The sequence below is a fragment of the Cotesia glomerata genome, linkage group LG6, assembly GCF_020080835.1.
Source record: "Cotesia glomerata isolate CgM1 linkage group LG6, MPM_Cglom_v2.3, whole genome shotgun sequence".
NCBI lineage: Eukaryota > Metazoa > Arthropoda > Insecta > Hymenoptera > Braconidae > Cotesia > Cotesia glomerata.
The window spans coordinates 5022315-5042739 of NC_058163.1; the positions used below are offsets into that span (position 1 = coordinate 5022315).

The 20425-nt window shown below is 27.4% G+C and overlaps 1 protein-coding gene across 1 annotated transcript in view; it reads right to left on the bottom strand.

Annotated features, from left to right (window-relative positions):
• Window positions 1-18768, bottom strand: part of LOC123267647 (neurogenic protein big brain-like) — a 32411-nt gene extending 13643 nt beyond the window's left edge. Inside the window, exons 1-3 of the mRNA XM_044732383.1 lie at window positions 18039-18768; window positions 17760-17886; window positions 1425-1620 (exon numbers count right to left, since the gene is read on the bottom strand). Of these exons, the coding sequence (XP_044588318.1) occupies window positions 1425-1620; window positions 17760-17886; window positions 18039-18345 (630 nt within the window). The 5' untranslated portion in view covers window positions 18346-18768. The remainder of the gene's footprint in view (window positions 1-1424; window positions 1621-17759; window positions 17887-18038) is intronic.
• Window positions 18769-20425: the final 1657 nt, after the last annotated feature.

A 20425-nucleotide genomic window follows, 5' to 3' on the forward strand; every position in this document is an offset into this window, starting at 1 on the left:
GAATATCATCAAAAATGACGATCGACATTAAAATTTTGGCTCAATTTTTTTTGTATAATACCTTGTACTGATCTTAAAAGATCCTAAATTTTTTAGAACTGTTTTTTTTTTTTCAAAAATATAAATTTTTGAATTTCTAAATAAACATCTAAATAAGGTAAAGTTATGCAGATGTATAGTATTGTAATTTTGAGCATTAAAAAATTAAATAATAAATTAATTTAATCTGAAATCTTAGATCCTAAATCATTAAAAATCATTTATCAAGCTCTATTTGAATGTATAATTGGATACGGCATTATTGCATGGGGGGGGGGGGAGGGGAGCTAACGATACTGCTCTAAAACCACTTAGATCTACAATAAAATCTATAAAAAACAGAACCAAGATGTCGCACACGGCAAATATCACCAGTAATTTTGTTATCTCCTCTGTTGTATATTATTATGAAAATTGTAAAATACTATATAGAAATAATAAGTCTAATGCTAGATACAAATTAATTACATTACCTAAGATATATAAAGAAATCAGTAAAAAAAATGCCTATTACAATGCTATCAAATATTTTAATGAGTTGCCACTTGCTTAAAGAATCTAACAGGAAAGAAAAAATATATTAGGAAAAAGCTAACTGTCTGGTATGGGGAGGAAGGGATTTTTGCCTCGGGATAAACATAAATATTTTCACCTATATTTAGATTTACTTTTTTGTTATTATTTTTTATATCGTTCAATTTTTATATTTTAAAATTTATATTTATACCCTATATATTATATTTTATATTGTATCCAGTCCCATACACAGTTGACATTTCTCAACTCTATATGGGACACGACTAAATCGTGTATTAATACTGGTAAATAAATTGAATTGAATTGAATTGAACTTTTTCTTATTTTTTGGACGTTATCTTAAAGTTAGGCTTAACGTATTCCAACTATTGGTCGAATTGACATGAAATGATCCATATTTAAAATAAAAAACAGGACAAAATTTTTTCTAATAGTTTAAATTTATATAGAAAAAAAATTATCTCTACTTTTAAAAAGTCTTGGTTCTAAATTATAACAAAATATGATTAAAAAAACAAGAAAAAATCTTTTCAAACAAATAACAATAAATTTGTAATTTCTCTAAGTGTTTTTTTTAAGAATTTTTAAAGTATTTTAAAGACCCATTTATAATAACCCTTTGTAACATTTTACACAACAGATTCAAAAAAGCTACTTAATGTAACCACATTAATTATAATGTTCATTTGTTCTTTGTTTTTAAAAGTCTGTTATGAAGTGTCTTAATTTTATAAAATAACTTGAAATAATAAAAAAAAATAAAATTGAATTTAAAAATATTTTAAAGACTGAATAATTTAGAATAAATTGAAAATGGTTAAATTAATAATTAAAATAACTAAAATTACCGCTACTAATGTTGAAGCTGTATAAGCAGCAGCCAGAACTCCAGCAGGTTTGGCAAGAAACGCAGAATAATTTTTATCCTTGTCAGCTTTTAAATGTGCCGCGACGATAAACCATGAAAGTGTCATCTCCAATAGTAATTTCTCGTAAGCTAAACTTGGCCGTCCGCTGGTTGGCATTGATTGGCTTATATTTATGCTGCAAAAACAAAAGATAAATTTATGAGATAAGTATAAAGATATAAATGGTAGGTCACATATGGGAGACCTTATGGGTAAAGCGGTGGATCACTTGAATTATTTTTTAACCACACATAGGTCATTACCCTACCGCAGTACCACGACCCTTGTGTAGCAATGGGATAAAAAATAATAAAACAACCCCCGTTGGTTATAATGTTTATATTAGCTCGAATACTATCGGGGTGATGATACACAACCCCCTTCGAAACAAGAGTCGCCCAATTTTCACTCGATATGTACAATCATACGGGGTCACGAGTAAGACCTTTTTTATTAGTTATTCTCTTACGGAACCACATGTGTGGCCTGATCATTTATTATATTTGTATCTATTGAAATACGTCTGTATATCAAGTTCAAGTCATATTTATTAAGTTCTCTCTCCACTATTTATCTTACCATCGAATTTATGCGTGGAAAAAAAAATAATTTTTTATTTTAAATTTCACTTTTCAAGATTCTTAATTCAAGAAATTAAAATTATTAAATGAGCAGAAAGTTCTTCAGAAGAATTTTACTCTAACAAAGTACTTTAACTGTTTTAAAAAAAGATACACATATACTTCCTTCAAGAATTTTTCTTGAATTAAAACTTGTTTCAAAAACGTCATCTAAACTAAAAATTTTTGGATTTCTGTTACTTTGATTACTGATGTTACTTTTATTAAAATAATTAGTTGATATTTACATAAAAGACTAATGACTTTGGATATCCAAAAAAATAATTTTAAAATTTGCACTGAAAAATTAATTATTTTAGTGAAGAAGTTAACTATTGAATGAAAAATTTTACTCTTAAATGAAGCAATTGTTCAAACTTAAAAAAATGTATTATTCAAAATTATATTTTTCAAGATTCTTAACTTTTTAATTCAAGAAATTATAATTATTAAATGAGCAGAAAGTTCTTCAGAAGAATTTTAATCTAACAAAGTACATTTACTGTTTTAAAACAAGATACACGTATACTTCCTTCAAGAATTTTTCTTGAATTAAGACTTGTTTCAAAAACGTCATCTAAACTAAAAATTTTTGGATTCCTGCTACTTTCTATGTTAAAAAAAGTCCCAAATAAGTTCCAGAATATGTTGAAGTAAAAATTTCGCTTTTAAAATTAGTATATTACATACCTAGGCCAGTAAAATAAGAAAAAGTCTCAGATCACATGTAATTTTTGGCCGAGGCGAAGCCGAGGTTGACAAACATGTGATCTGAGGCTTTCTTTATTTACTGGCCAAGGTGTATACTATTTTTCTGCTCGACGTAGCCGGAATGTGGCAACTTTGTTTAGCGCAGCGGCCAGAAAGTTGCCACTTTCCGGCCGGAGGGCAGAAAAAAGATTTTTTTGCTATTTTTAATGAAGAAACTTATTCTTGAACCAAAAATATATTGTTCTTGGAAGAAAACGAAATTATAGTTAGTTTTCGAGAATTGTTCTTGGATAGAAAATTTGATTGTATCGATCGAGGACAATACGCTCTTAAATCAAGTGACAATAGTTATCGACCGAAGATATCGGTCTTTTAAGCCAAGATGACGATATTCAAGGCAAAAATTCTGGAAGCGAAACAACCGGTTGTCTTAAAAATAAGTTTATTGGAAAGAATATCTTTCTTGAGTCTAGTTCATTTCTTTATCAGTGTAGATACAAGTTAGATTTTGAATTAATAACAAAAGTATTATTACTACACGGCGAGAAATTTATAGGAACCTTTCCAAAAATTATGGGAATGGTTCCTATAATAAAATGATCATTATAGGTATCAATTCTATGCTCATTATGGGAACCATACCCATTTGGGATAGGAATAGTTTATTGGAAACATTCCTATACAATAATGGAATAGCTTCAATATATTATGGGAATGGTTTCTATAATATTATGGGAATGACGCACATAATAATTGAAAAATGTTTATGTTCATAATAATGAAGCAATTACATCAAAAATATAAAGTAATTATTATATATATTTTTTTGCTAATAAATTTTTTTTTGTAATTAAAAATTGATCTTTCACTAGAGTGAAAAAATTTCTTTTTTATAATTTTTATTCACGTGTGTACTTAATCTTAAATTGTTTATTCCAACTCAGTTATTATTGTGTTAGATAATATTGAAAAATATTGTAGCAATTCTAAAGTTTCTCTAATAAAAGGGATATTTTCTTACTATACAATTAGAGGAGCAAAGTAGATATGGAAATTCATTGTTTATTTTTACTATTTCATTTTATTTTTAAAACAAATTATTTATTTACAATACATACGTTGAATATTTATTAAATCCACCTTTTGAATATGTAACTTTTATTATTTATATGAACAATATTACTTATTTTACATATTTCAAATGATGTTATTGGGAAGCAAGTAAAATTATCGAAATTACTAATAATTTCAAATGCTTCAAAGTGGTCATCGAAGTCACAAAGGGGGCCTCCATCAATTACGTGAGGCATTTTTGAAAATTTTTTGACCCCCCCCCTCCCCCCTTGATGAGATTTCGTAAGATTTTCCCCAACTCCCTCCCCCCTCCCCTAATCTCACGCGAGATTCTTCAAAATTTATGTTTTGGATGTAAACGTGTTGGATTATTGATAAAAAAAAAAGCGCCATTCGGCTACACCCGACATGGATAAGTAGATTTCTTGTTTGAATATTGAAAAAAACACGTTATTAAAAGGCCGTAATGTCCTAAAATTTATTTTCTATTATATTTTTGCAAATAACGACATGAGATTGACTATAACAAATAGATATTTAAAGACATCTACCTAAAAAATCAGATTTTTTACAGATAAAAGTCATTTGATGATAAAAGCTAAAATTTAATTTATTCTTGATTTTTTTTGAATTTTCTTAACTACGAAATAAATTGAAAAAAGTATTAAAAGTCGACGAACAATAGCTTAAATTGAAGATAATTAAACATATTATGACAAAATTTTATTAAAATTACGACATGAGACCGGCTACCACCGATAGATTTCTAAATAAATCTACCTAAAAAATTAGTGAACCTATCGATCAATAATCAAATTAAACAATCGAGCGCTACTTTGCTGCTCTGCAGGATTCAGACGAATACGACAAACACTATTGTGTCAAATTTGGCCATATTTTATTATAGAAATACTATTTCACGCAATTTTACACTGTTTTCTGCTTGAGAAAAAATTACGTGATATTTGTTAAGATCCCCCCTCCCCCCTAAGTGAGATTTGGTAAGATTTAGCTTGATCCACTCCCCCCCTAGAACACCTCACATAATTAATGGACGCCCCCAAATAACTTGAGTTGTAATGATAAATATCTCAATATTATTAGACATCATTACTATAATATTATGGGAATGGTTCCTATAATATTATATGAATGGTTTCTATAATATTATAGAAACTATTCTTATATATTATGGGAATCATGCCGATATTGCAGTTATAATAGGTATCGTTCCTATAATTATAGGAACCATTCCCATAATTATAGTAACATATCCCAAAAATTATGGGTACAGTTCCCATAATTTAAGTAATCGCTCCTAAAATGGTAAAGGAAAACATTTCATTAAAAATATAGGAATGATTTCCATATTTTTTTTTCCGTGTATTGAAATTTGACAATATAATTCCGAATTATAATTATAATTTTTCTAAGAATTTTTTTAAAATTCCTTCAATTAAATTAAAAAACCAGTGTTTTTTCCGAACCAAATAGTTTTTTCCAATCTTTTTTTATTTTAATAAAAAAAAAAAAACAGTTCATCTGTCCTATAGAAAGAATAGAAAGATTCTAAAAGAAATTGCACTTGACTCGAGTGGCAACCTGTACTCGATTTCCGCGATCCGATTCGCACGATCATCGAAACTTAAAACTACAAGAGCGAAGGGAATGGATGGGAGGCTAACGGGGGATGAGAAAAACAAGCCCCTGTTTCGCAGAGCGGCCGCGTGCTTGATACATTTTAAATAAATTTCAAACCGATTGTCAAGGGATGTTTTTACCCCTCGACAACGCGTTTAACGAGCTATTGATACACCCCTCAGACTCGGACAGACTTTCAAACACTTGCTCTCTTGAATACTCTGGGATATCTGGGTTATCTATAACATTGACCTAATCTCCGATTATTCCGGTCGTTTAATTAAACTTAATTAAATGAATTTGAGTTTTATTTATCTTTTTTACTTTGCGAATATTCGAGTATGCTAAATAGGATTGATCTATTATGTTTTTTGTTTGATATTGTTATTATTATGTCTGTAAATATAATAGACGAAAGATGAGGGACACGTGCGAATTAAGTGTCATTATAAAATTACGTGGGAATACTTAGGGCGTCATGCATTGAGTTTTAATAATCGTGGGAGTTGTATTGTCGTCTCTTATGTTTGTTGTTATGTCTATTCATTTTATATATATTTATATACACACTTCATTAATTGATTGAAATGTTTCTTAATAATTTTAAATTTATTTCTTCTCTTTTGATGGTCAAAAAACTTTAAATTTAAAAGTTTTTTAATTTTATTAAATTAACGAATATGTTTTAAAATTATATTAATTTTTATTATAATTTTAAAATACTATTGAGTTTTATAATTATACTAAATTCCAAAGGCCTTTTTGTATTTAATTCTGTGGTATGGCAACGACTGAATTCTGTGTTGAATTTCAAAGAGACTCTGCTGAGCCACTTCCCGCTCGCGAAAGAAAGAACTCACAGGAAACGAAAGAACATGTTTATCTTCATCATTTTTTTTTGTATTTTTATTGTCATTCTTTTCCTTGTCACACTCCTGTACACTCTCTCGCTTTTTTTAAATTTATACCCGAAAATAACATTAAACGCTCCAAGTGAGGTCAACGACGAAAATTAATTAAGAAACGGACGATTTAAGAGAAAGTATTAAAAATTCAAGTTATTGTTACGGTAAGATGTTTCTTTTACCTAAAATGGGGTGAAAGGAGCATTGTTGGTTCTTTTCATTGATATTGGTAGTTACTAGTAACTAATTTTAACATATGATCCCACGGAAAAAACAACTTGGTAAACTATACAGAAAATAATCTGCAAAATTTCCACAGTATATATTCTGCAAAACTAACAGAAAAAATATGTAATTATTACAGGTGAAATTATATGAAAACTACAGATTTATTTTGTAAAATTTACAGATAATTTCTGTGAAATTTACAAAAGTATTATGTTATCGTTGCAGAGTAACTTCTTGAATTAAAATTAAATTTGATTATCGATTCAAAATGTAAATAATAATCTGTTAATAGTAAATTTAAAATTTTAATTATGTATGCATAAATAATTTTTTTTTACTGATTATAAAAAAATAATTTGTCTCGAAGAACTCTGTAAAGAATCAGAAGTATTAAAATTTTTGAAAAAATTAAAAAAGGTAATATAAATTTTTTTGCAATGATGCTGACCCGAGTAATGCTTTTTAATTCTTTACGATAAATTTTTAGTAATAATTACTGAAAAAGTTTTATTATAATTACAAACTCAATTTGTTAAATTTACAGATTTATAATAACAGAATTTAACAGGTAAAAATAACATATTTTCTGTAAATTTTACATAAGTCAACTTATAGATAGAATTTTGTAAAAACTTTTCTATAAATTTTACAACGTACTCTTCTCATTTACAATGAAACAAACTATACAAATAATTTTGAAAATTTTCAGTCGTTATGTTAGATAAACATATTAGGTAATTTGCTCTGAGAGAAAAAGAACTAGTGCTAAAGGTGACAGTTTCAAGATCTTCATTCTCAATAAATTTCAAATCATTTTTGAATCGTGACTTCTTAAAAAGACGAAACTTCATGAATTTAGTTTTTTTTTGTTTACAAAAGTTTGAATGACAGCTGAAAAATTTTTTGAAAATAAGCACGGAAAAAACGACTCTGTAAAATTTATAAAAAAAATATGTAATTATTACAGGTGAAATAATATGAAAACCAGATTTTTTTTTTTGCAAAATTTACAGATAAATTCTGTGGAATTTACAAGAGTATTATGTTATCTTTGCAGAGTAACTTCTTGAATTAAAATTATGTTTGATTCTCGATTAGAGTTAACAGATTATGAAATTTTTATTGAAAGAGGTCACACTTTCAGATCGCACATTTTGAGTAATTACTTTGAAATTGCATCTTACACGTAGCGGTAGAGAGATGATAAAGTTAGTATGAAATCTTTTGGCCCACTCGAGTGGTACGGAAGATTTCATACTAACTTTACCATCTCTATACCTCTACGTGTAAAAGATACAATTTCGAAAATTAATTACTCAAAAACGGTGCGGTCAATTGATCTGAAATTTTGGTAGTGAATTATTAATATATTTATCTTTCAATAAAAAAAATTTCATAATTTTCTGTTGAAATGCCTATCACGCAACAACTACCTTAAAAATGTAAATAATCTGTTAATAGTAAATTAAAAATTTTTATTATGTGTGTATAAATAATTTTTTTACTAATTATAAAAAAATAATTTGTCTAGAAAAACTGTGTAAAGAATCAGAAGTATTAAAATTTTTGAAAAAATTCAAAAAGGTGATAAAAATTAATTTGCAATAAAGCTGACTCGAGTAATGCTTTTTAATTCATTACGATAAATTTTTAGTAATTATTACTGAAAAAGTTATATTATAATTACAGACTCAATATATTTAACTCACAGATTTATAATAACAAAATTTACCACGTAAAAATAATTTATTTTCTGTAAATTTTACATAAGTCGACTTATAGATAGAATTTTATAAATTTTACAAACTTTTCTATAAATTTTACATAAGTCGGCTTATAGATAAAATTTTGTAAATTTTACAAACTTTTCTATAAATTTTACAAAGTATTTTTTCCGTGCATACAGTGGCTGTTGGCGAAGTTAGTAATCCTATTTCTTGGGCCATTGCACACCTAACTTTTAGGATTAAGTATAGTTTGATTACATAAGTAAGTTTGCTAGATTCTTCGGCCTTATTACTACTCTCAAAATATTCAATTTTTTTTTTTTTTTTTTTTTTATAATCAAAATTACTATTTTTTTTTAATTATTTCATAGAAAATGTTTGTAATTTTGTTATTCGGCTTGCTGCCTTGGCATTTAAATTAAATAAATAATAATAATAATAAAATCTTTAAAAATAATAATTAAACTCAAAAGTTATATGCATAAATAATTTATTACTCGCGAGTAACATATAAATATTAGTATGAAAGTATAAAAAAAATATATATCGTGTATCTGTATACACAAAAATGTATTATGAGCAAAAAAGAAAATGGTAACGGACGCACAGAGTCAGGTATCGAAATTCTTTAGAGTGTACGGGATATGAGTGTAAAGGAAGAGAATAAAGAAAGCATTCGGTACGGCCTGGACAAGATCCTTTTGGGAGAGAATCATACAAGCGTATCAGAGAAGTTAAAAGAAGAAAAGAGAGGAGAAGAAATAAGCACTAAGCACTAAGCCGTAGCATCGTAAAATGTGTAAAGGAAAATGGACGGTGTGTATATAAGATTGTTAAGTATACAGCGGCAATAGTAGTAGAACCTGGTCCCTTCGAGACAGGCAGCTGCAAAGTTGGTATCCAGGCCCAAAAAAATGAAAGAGATGATCCTATATATATATATATATATATATAAATATAAATCGTAGCAATGTTATTCGAATACGAAGACAGTACAGGGGAAACACGTGCCAGCCACATGTTGCACGGTTGCTTGGAATCTCAAACGACGTCTCGAGGCTATAACAAAGAATAGTAGATGATGATTCTTTTGATCGATGCACCAACAAGCAGATGTTCTTCAGATATTCTAACATCTAACATCAGGCTACCTTTTTACGGAAGATCTACTATACCTTTTTAATTCACCCCCACGTATTTCTATTTTCTTCACTCCTTTTTAAATTACTAGGCCTTTTTCACGAGGTTTCTTTGGATTTTAATTGCCTATTTCTAAGTCTAACACCCTAGCCCTCATAACTATAAACTTTAAATGTCTTATATATAACAGTGGCTCAGTAATAACAACAATGATCTTCCGACATGTTTTTTAAGAAAAATAAAAGGGAAGATTTTTTAAGAAAATCGAACACGTGTGGGACCATCTGTCGTCATCTTAATTCTCCTTCTGTTCTTTAGCTTTAGCTTTCGTCTTACAGGTTGTTGGCTTCTTTATTATTGTTTGAACTTAATTTTTGGTTTTTAAATTTATTTTGTTGTCATAAATGACTTTTGAGCTTTGAAGAATATTTTCGGCCTTTTTTTAAAAAGAAAAAATCGGATTTTTTTTCTCAAAAAAAATGGAAGAAATTTTGTACTCTAGTTTGATAAAAAAAAGGATTTTGATTTGAGAAAAAAAATGTTGATTCAGAAACTTATTCTGAAGGCAATTTCGAGTAAAAATTAAAAAAAATCAATTGGTGATTTTTGGTGGATAATTATTGTAATTATTTAAATTACGTTTTTTTTTTAATTAATAATTTATATCAAATTAATCATTCCACTTCTTATAAAAAATCTATTAATTAAACTTCTTAAATTATTAATTTTTAAAAAAATAACGTGATTTAATTTTTGAAAAGATATAGCAATTACTTGATTAAAAATTTTATCAATTAAAATTAACTATTTGAAAATTGCAAAAATTGATTTATAGAAATTTTTAAAATAACCTCAAGAGAAATAATTTATGATAATAATCTAAATTTTTTAAATGTTTTTTTTTAACATTTTTACGTAGAAATTATCCGAGTAACTATTTGGATTAATTAAAATAAAATATGATACATTTTATAAATATTAAATTGATTTTCTGGTAAAAAAAAATTTTTTTTTCACATAAATCAAGAATTTTTTTAAATCTAGTTAATTAATTCGTTAATTAAAATGTTTAATTTAAAATTAATTAATTTGGATAATATTTAACTAATGATTTATAATTAAATAAAAATTAAATTATCAAAAACTACTTTTTTCATAATTCTGATTGAAATATTACTTATAAAAATTTTATAATTAGTCCCATTAAAAATGAGGAGATATTATTAGAATTTGTTAAATTGCTTTTCTTCGAGAGTTTTTCTTTTACACAGAAAAAAAAATTTCTTGCACCAAGAAAATTTTAAGGATGACAAAAGTTATTTTGGAACAAAAAAAAATTTTCTAGGCTCAAGAAACTTTGACTTCGTTCAAGAAATTCTCAATCTTTCTTAATATTTTTTTGAGCCAAGAAAATTTACCCTCCAGTCAAGAATTTTTTTTCCGTTTTGAATAAAATTTTTTAGCATAGAAAAATTATAATTATTATATTTTAAATTAATTTATCAAATTAAAAATACTAAATATTTTCAAAAAAGGATGAAATTTTTTTAAAAAATATTCTTCTTGAATCAAATTATTTTTTCTAGTACAAAAGTTTATTCCGATAAATTAAATTAGAAAAAAAAAATAAAAAACATGACTTACTGATTAAAAGAACCTTAGCATTAGACGAAAAGAGCTTTTACAAACGTATTTGAGACCGCAAAAAGGTAACAAGTGTGCGATATGTACCGAAATAATAATCTAACAATACTCTAGTTAAAGCTAGAGCATTATTCTATTGGCAATGTGAGGGCATAGGTCTCAAGAGAGCACTGCGAACGTTTATCGTCTCCCCCCGGTAAAAAAATAAAAATCCTTGGGTCCTTACATCTGTTCGCATTAGATACATACTTTTCATTCAATATACATATGTATATCACACATATATCTAAATCTAATTTAATATATTTGAATTTACAAAAAAATCTAAATCAGAAACTAGTGCATTACACTTTTCGGTTCGACTACTTGAAAGTCCATGGATTGAATACGAATAAACATGAGGTAGGTGGTTGTCACTGACGGAATAGAGGAAACAGCTGTAAGGATGCAGGTGCTAGTCCCTGTGAGGTCGATTTAGGTTGTATGAGGATCGAGAAGCGTGGCTGACACAACCGGATGCCTCGACCCTCTTTTACTTACATATTTATACCAATAGTTTTATTTATCAATTTTTTTTCCTCCCATCAGATTTAATTGAATCAAACTTTTCGATTTATCGACCCCTTTTTATTTATTTTTTGCGCACGGAATGAAATATTTTGTAAAATTTATGGAAAAGTTTGTAACATTTTCAAAATTCTACACGGAAAAAAGTAAACTGTAATAAATAACAGTCGATTTATAATAAGTAATGATCAACTGCTAAAAATTACCATTTCAAACAGTAAAATGGTGATTTTACTATTCACTTTATAATATTTATCATTTAAACGTTACAATTTACTCTTTACATGGAAGAAATTACTATTTCAAACAGTAATATTCGCTATGTAAATGTCTAAAATGTTAAAGTATAATAATTAACAATTCAGACTGTGATATTTATCGTTTGGTACCTAAAAAATGATCGCAATGATATGTAAAAAGTATAAAATAAAGTTAGTAAATTTCTAATATAAGCAACGTCAATATTTACAAAGTAAAATGGTAAATTTTAAACGCAACGCTAAAAATCAAACTGTAATTATTGACTTGCTTGGACTGGTAAAATGTATATTTTAAAAGTATAATTTTTACTGTTTCAAATGTTAAATTCTCCCAGAGTGAGACCCCCTTCTCTTTCATCTGAGTTCCCCTTCTCCTCATAATATGGACTATACATTGAAATGGCAATTTTTACTGTTTGAAACTGTAATTTTTCAAGTTGAAAGAGTCGTTATTTACTATAGTGACAGCTACTAATCACTTATTTTGGATATTAAATTATAAATTGTGGCTTTTATACTTTCTACATTAAGTTCTGTAATATTTATATTTTTGCCACCCCGATGCCCGCTTTACTGTTTGAAACCATAAAAATTAACCGGAATCCGAGTGAATTTTACAGTTTACTTTTTTCCGTGTATCTATAATTATAGATACCCATACAAAAAAAAATTTGGTTCATGATGAATTTCTGGATGAACTTCAGATTGTGAAACAAATATGAATTTCATCGTGAATTCCAGCTGAATTTCATGATGAATTTGAAATAAATCGTATATGAAACTTAATTTTTTTAATCTGTAGAAAAATATTCGCAGTCAATTGGAATTTTTAGTTTTATTTATACTGACTCAATATTTACGATTTTTGAACTTATATTTGGATAAATTTTTTGAAGTAAAAGTAGACAATATGCAAAATTAAATTTCGACCATGAAATTCAGCTGGAATTCACTCTGTAATTCATGATGAATTTCGGAATATTATTTTGCATATTGTGTTCTTTTACTCCAAAAAATTTATCCAAATAGAAGTTATAGAATTATAAATTTTGTCAGTATAAATAAAACTAATAATTCCAATGTAATTGACTCCGAATATTTTTTTATATATTAGAAAAATTAAATTGTACATATGATTTCTTTCAAATTCATCATGAAATTCAGCTGGAATTCGCCCTGAAATTCATGATGAATTTCGAAATATTATTTTTCATATTGTGTTCTTCCTCTTAAAAAAATTATTAAATTTTATTAAAATCTAAATAGAAGTTATAGAATTGTAAATGTTGAGTCAGTATAAATAAATCTAAAAATTTCAATATAATTGACTGCGAATATTTTTTTACAGATTAAAAAAATTAAGTTTCATAGACGATTTGTTTCAAATTCATCATGAAATTCAGCTGGAATTTACGATGAAATTCATTATGAAATTCATCATGAACTTCATCTGAAATTCAAGATGAAATTTATCATGAAATTCATATTTATTTCACAATCTGAAAAATGTAAAATGTAAAATTTATAGAAAATATGTTATTTATACCTGTCAAATTTTATCTTTATAAATCTTTAAATTTAACAAATTGAGTCTGTAATTATAATATAACTTTCTGTAATTATTATTGAAAATTTATCGTAATGAATTAAAAAGCATTACTCGAGTCAGTATCATTGTAAATTAATTTCTATCATTTTTTTGAATTTTATCAAAAATTTTTATTTTTCTGATTCTTTACAGTGTACTTCTAGACAAATTATTTTTAAATAATCAGTAAAAAAAATTATTTATGCACACATAATAAAAGTTTTTAATTTACTGTTAACAGATTATTATTTACATTTTTAATCGATAGTCTATATCATTAAGAGAATAAGCAAAATTTTGTGGCCAGTGTATTTAGATGATAAAATGGGTTTTTCTGCCCTCCAGGCGGAAAGTGGCAACTTTCGGCCCGCTGCACTAAACGAAATTGCCGCTTTCCGCCTCTGTCGGACAGAAAAATAGTATACAAACCTATGGCAGCAAAATAATAAATATCTCAGATCACATATATGTCGACCTCGGCTTCGCCTCGGGCAACATATATGTGTTCTGAGACATTTCTCATTTTCTTGCCACAGGTGTGTAATATACTATTTGTCGTTAAATTTGGTATCGTTGGAAAAGTCTTAACCTGGCGTTCTGCCTTTTCATGGTTTCATATCATTCTCACCACTAGTCAATTTATGATGATAAGTATTTAGGCTGCATTTGAAAATGCTCTATCTCTAGATACATAATTAAGAAATGACCCTGTATCTCGTGAACTATTGACATTTTTAAAGATATAAGCTCATCCCGATGTTACACTCATCAAGACCTTTCATTTAAGTACCCACATCAATTTTTCATATATTTATATGTATTATATATATGTATATATGAAAAATATATCAAAATTCATGTGGGTACTCAAATGAAAGCTCTTAATGAGTGTAACATCAGGATAGGCTTATATTTTTAAAATATACATTATATATATGTATATATGAAAAATATATCAAAAATGCATGTGGGTATTCAAATGAAAGCTCTTGATGAATGTAACATCGGGATGAGCTTATATTTTTAAAAACGTCAATAGTTAAAAAAGTACAGTTCAATTTAACAAAAGTCATTATTTAATAAAGCAAAATTTTATTTACTTATAGTTCACAAGTCACGGCAGTCACATAGTGACTGCAAGGTTGCTAGTCAAACTTAATTTTAATTCAAGAAGTTACTGTGCAATGATTGCATAACTCTCTTGTAAATTTCACAAAATTTATCTGTAAATTTTACAAACAAAATCTGTAGTTTTCACATAATTTCACCTGTAATAATTACATATTTTTTCTATAAATTTTACAGAATATATACTGTGGAAATTTTGCAGATTAATATCTGTAAATTTTACATAGTCGCTTCATCCGTACGTGATATATTGTGAACTATGATTAAAAATGGATTAGATACCAATATCACGTCTCTGCAGTGTTTAAACTCGAGCAAAAAATTTTGAGTAAAGTCTAGAGTCTTACCCGGGATTTATACTGTCTAAGCTCAGGTTTAGGTCAGTTTATTGCCAAAATATTCTCCTCAGATAAATCCTTGAAATTTTACTTCAGCGCAGTAATTTATAAGCCTAAAACGCGATTTCAAAATTTAAAATTTATTATTTTCGGTGAATTTTAAAATTTTTAGTCTTCCATAAAAGATTTTCTACCTCCAGGTATATTCTTTCAATGTACACTAGACGTTTTATTGCTGTGCAATGGGTTTGGGAACTCTATACAATTCTTTTCGACCTGCTGCTATACCTTTTCGCTTCTTCTTGCTTCTCTTACAGCTTATATCTGTACCTTGTACTGTATTCCCGCCCTCAGTTCGATTGTATGTTATATATTATAAGATTAAAAGGGACGAAAGTAAGCAACGTACGAAATACTTTTTTTTGTTGCATACAATATAAAACTTTTATAGAAAATACTTTTTAAACTTGGTTTGACAGTAAATAATTTTTTAAATTTTCAATTTTTAAATTTTTGCGCACAAAATTCCAAAATTTGTATTAATAATAAGAAAAGCTTTGTTTCAAATCAAAGAAGACAATTTTCAGAAAAAAAAACTAGAATTTTAAAAAAAATAAAGACATTTTTTTAGATTAAAATTGTAAATTGCAAAATTTTGATAATTTTTTGGAATTAAATTAATTAAATTAATAAAATGAAGTGTTTATAATTAACTTATTTAAATTAATTAAAAAAGTATCGATGCTATTGTTACTATAGATACGAATTATATTTTTTATGACAGAGAAAAAAAAAGATAGCAATTACTTAAAAATAAAAAACACTGAAATTAAACAAAACAAAAAGGTAAAGAATGAGGAAGAAAAAGAAAAGAAGGAGTTGGAGGAGGAGAAACAGCTGCTGAATGTATAGATACATCAACAGAGATGAAAAAGACCAATTTTCAGAATACCTTGTATAGTACCGGTGGTTTTTGAAACATGTCCCACCTCACACAGGTATTCATTATCTGAAACATGTGGTCCTTTTTTGCCTCTCTCGTGCTCTCTTTCTGTCTCTTACGCTTATATCATGCGCATACTTAAATTTATATAAACTTCTTTATCATCGTCTTTACTTGATCATCATTCTCAATCGCTTTGGTCCACGAAACATCTGCGGCAGCTGTTATATACGCGTACGTCCGTGTCCGCGTCGGCGTTTTCTCTCCCTCGTTCCTCTTTACATTAAAGGTACAAGGCAGGTGCAACTCGACGACGCACGAGTACTTTTACTTTATTTTTGTTTCATTATCATAATTATTTTCTTACTTTGGCTGGCAATTACGCGTGCCTCTTGCTGCCTGGTTCATTGTAATTATTATCTAACGAGATTTATGTGCCGTTCATTTCTTTTGTTTTTCACAATTATACTGTCGAATTTCAATCGTAATAATACTTTTGTTATTAATTCAAAATCTAACTTGTATCTACACTGATAAAGAAATGAACTAGACTCAAGAAAGATATTCTTTCCAATAAACTTATTTTTAAGACAACCGGTTGTTTCGCTTCAAGAATTTTTTGCCTTGAATATCGTCATCTTGGCTTAAAAGACCGATATCTTCGGTCGATAACTATTGTCACTTGATTTAAGAGCGTATTGTCCTCGATCGATACAATCAAATTTTCTATCCAAGAACAATTCTCGAAAACTAACTATAATTGCGTTTTCTTCCAAGAACAATATATTTTTGGTTCAAGAATAAGTTTCTTCATTAAAAATAGCAAAAAAATCTTTTTTAAAAGCGAAATTTTTACTTCAACATATTCTGGAACTTATTTGGGACTTTTTTTAACATAGAAAGTAGCAGGAATCCAAAAATTTTTAGTTTAGACGGCGTTTTTGAAACAAGTCTTAATCCAAGAAGAAATTCTTGAAGGGAGTATACGTGTATCTTGTTTTAAAATAGTAAAAGTACTTTGTTAGAGTAAAATTCTTCTGAAAAACTTTTTGCCCATTTAATTTTAATTTCTTGAATTAAAAAGTTAAAAATCTTGAAAAATATAATTTTGAATACATTTTTTTTATTTTGAACAATTGCTTCATTTAAGAGTAAAATTTTTCATTCAATAGTTGATTTCTTCAATAAAATAATTAATTTTTCAGTGCAAATTTTAAAATTATTTTTTTGGATATCCAAAGTCATAAGTCTTATGTAAATATCAACTAATTATTTTAATAAAAGTAACATCACTAATCAAAGTAGCAGAAATCCAAAAATTTTTAGTTTAGACGGCGTTTTTGAAACCAGTCTTAATCCAAAAAGAAATTCTTAAAAGAAATATACATATGTATATCTTGTTTTAAAATAGTAAAAGTACTTTGTTAGAGTAAAATTCTTCTAAAGAACTTTCTGCTCATTTAATAATTTTAATTTCTTGAATTAAAGTTAAAAATCTTGAAAAGTGAAATTTTGAATAATATATTTTTTTTTTAGTTTGAACAATTTAATTTAACAGTAAAATTTTTAATTCAATATTTAATTTCTTCAATAAAATAATTAACTTTTAAATTATATTTTTGGATATCCCGTCATTAGTCTTTTATGTAAATATAAACTAATTATTTTAATAAAAGTAACACCAGTAATCACCGTGGCGTATAAGTTAGTGTAGCTTTCAGTATAATTAATCTACTTTTCAACTTATTATTTTATACTCACAAATAAAGCGCTGCCGCACCAGCAATTCCACCACCGCATTGTGCTGCTACGTATAAAGTTGCACGTAGTGGTGATACTTTCCTTGTAATTGCAAATGCCAGTGACACTGCTGGATTAACGTGACCTCCTAAACAAAAATATATGAAGAAATAAGAAAAAATGTAATATTTAATGTCTTCTAAGATAAGATAAACTCAATAAAACATTTTATCAAACAAAATATGCATACAATTAAATTATCTTTTTATGATAATTCCAATGTTTACAAACAATATTTACCGCTGATATGGCCAAAGATTAGGTATATAGCAGAAATAGCGAATCCAGAAGCAATTGCAGTTGCCAACACAGACAATCCACTTCCGTAAACATTTGAAGAAGAGGCTGCGCCAAGTACAATAAGTGAGAAGAGAAAAGTTGAAAAACATTCCGTTGCAATAGCTTTCCACAATTCTATGCTTTTTAATTCTGTGGACATGGGATGTCTGTGATTTTTCGTTCGATGTTTGACCTTTGCTTGCATTTCCGATAGTTTAGTCAGCAAATTTACAATATGCATGTCCAAATCTTTCGATACTTCCTCCATATTAAATGTTTATCAAAAATTAATAAAAAAAACACTCGCACTGCCGTTGACCTTATGATGTAAGATTCTTTGGTCAATGTGACCACAAGAGGACTTAATGAGTTTAAATTAACTTTAATTGAAGCGCATATCTCCGGACTTTGATCACCCTTTCTATTAATCCTATTTCTTCTTTAGTTCAAATGAACCAGCACAAAAAATTTTAATAAAAACTCATAAAATAAGTTCAATTTATTTTAAAAATTTTCCCACGGATAAAAAATCACAAATTTGATAACTAAAAACTTAGATAAAACAAACAAAAGCACTTTTGACAAAATAAAAAAGGTAAATGTTGATGACCCGATGTTGCCGGTCTGGCAACGCGCTTTCAAGTGAATGCTAAATCTGAAACGAAAATGAAACAAGTGGTCTCAACAACTGGCTGATGCTTCTCTTGCCTGACACCCTGACGAGTTCAGACACCCCCACTCTCAACATCCACCGCCACCACCACCACCACCATTACAACAACACCAGCAGCCGTTACTAACACTAATGTAAGTACGTTTATATGTGTAAGTGTAATTTTAAGTCCCGAACTTGAACCCAAAGTCCGAGAAGGAAAAGACGGTCCTGAAAGAGATCCTTTGGAATTTAATATAATGCTCCAACTCTAAAACCAACTGCCTGAGGCCAGTTACTATATTTTATTTTACTCTGAAGACCATCTACATCTACATCGGGCCATTTAAACACAACATTGAACCCTCAGTGTTGTGAATTTGATCTATAGATATATGGGTATGCTGTTACATTATATATCGGAGGTTTTTTTCACCTTTAAGGAAAAATCTTTGGTATTGGTAGATCTTACAATGTAATTCTCAACAATAGAAGATATTTTTATAAAGGTTTTACCAGCAGATATTTTAATTAAAAACATGAAACATCTGCGCTTTTAAAGATTAGTTCACTGTTAATGGAATTTTTATTTATTACGAGGAACAGTTGCAGATTTTTCTTTATAAAGAACAAAAAATTAACATTATCTTGATTTAAATAGAAAAATTTTTAAACTAAGAAAATTTCTATAGTATTTTTACTAAAAATGTGTTAAAATGCATTAAAATTATAAAAAAACTATTTTTTTAACAACAATATTAACTCCTGAATTAGGAAAAAAATTTTAAGTGCTTAAAAAATTCTTAACAGTCAATTCCCTATTTTTCTCGCGTTGCACTCACTGCGAAAAACGGTACTATTCTTGTTGCACTGATGATTATAAAGCTATTGCAGTTTTATGTTTTTCTTTAAAAAAATGAGAATTTCGAAAAAAACGCTCTTTTACGAAATAGATAATTGAAAAATCAATTAAGTAGCAGAGCGTTTTTTTTTCATAATTCGTCTTTGTCTCACATTATTTTTTTTTTAATTCACGATATACACAGTAAAAAATTTTTCGTCAAATTTAACACAAAAATTTGTGTTGATGACTTTTTTTACACAATTTGTGTTGAATCAACATACTAAAATGTTAAATTCTACACAAATATTTTTACATTTTACACAATGACGAAAAATTTTTTACTGTGTAATTTCACAATCGAAATTTGAATATCACAAAGAAAATTACTAAATTTTCAATTACTCCATTGTAATTTCTATTACAACTTTGTTTTGTGATTTTACAAAAATTTCTAGTAAACTAAATTACAAACAATGTTTATACATCTCAAAGTATTCTAATGAAATTCGACAAACAGTTCCGTAAAATTACAATACAAGTAGGATTTTTACATAAAAATCGTAAAATTACAACAAATCCTACTAAATTTTCTGACATCTTTTGAAAAATTCCATAATTTAAATTATTCGAAGTGGTAAACATCGATTTGTACTTTTACCTAATCTTCGTTTTGTAGAATGACTGCAATTTTACAAATATTTTTAACAGTATAAATTTCACTTGATTCAAAATTTTTTAGTCTTGATTAAAGATATTTTTCTTTTTTGTCTTGATTAAAGATAAATTTTTAAGAAAATTTATAAATTTGTTTATTAATTAATATGCAGAAAAAATGGGTATCTTAAATTAAGA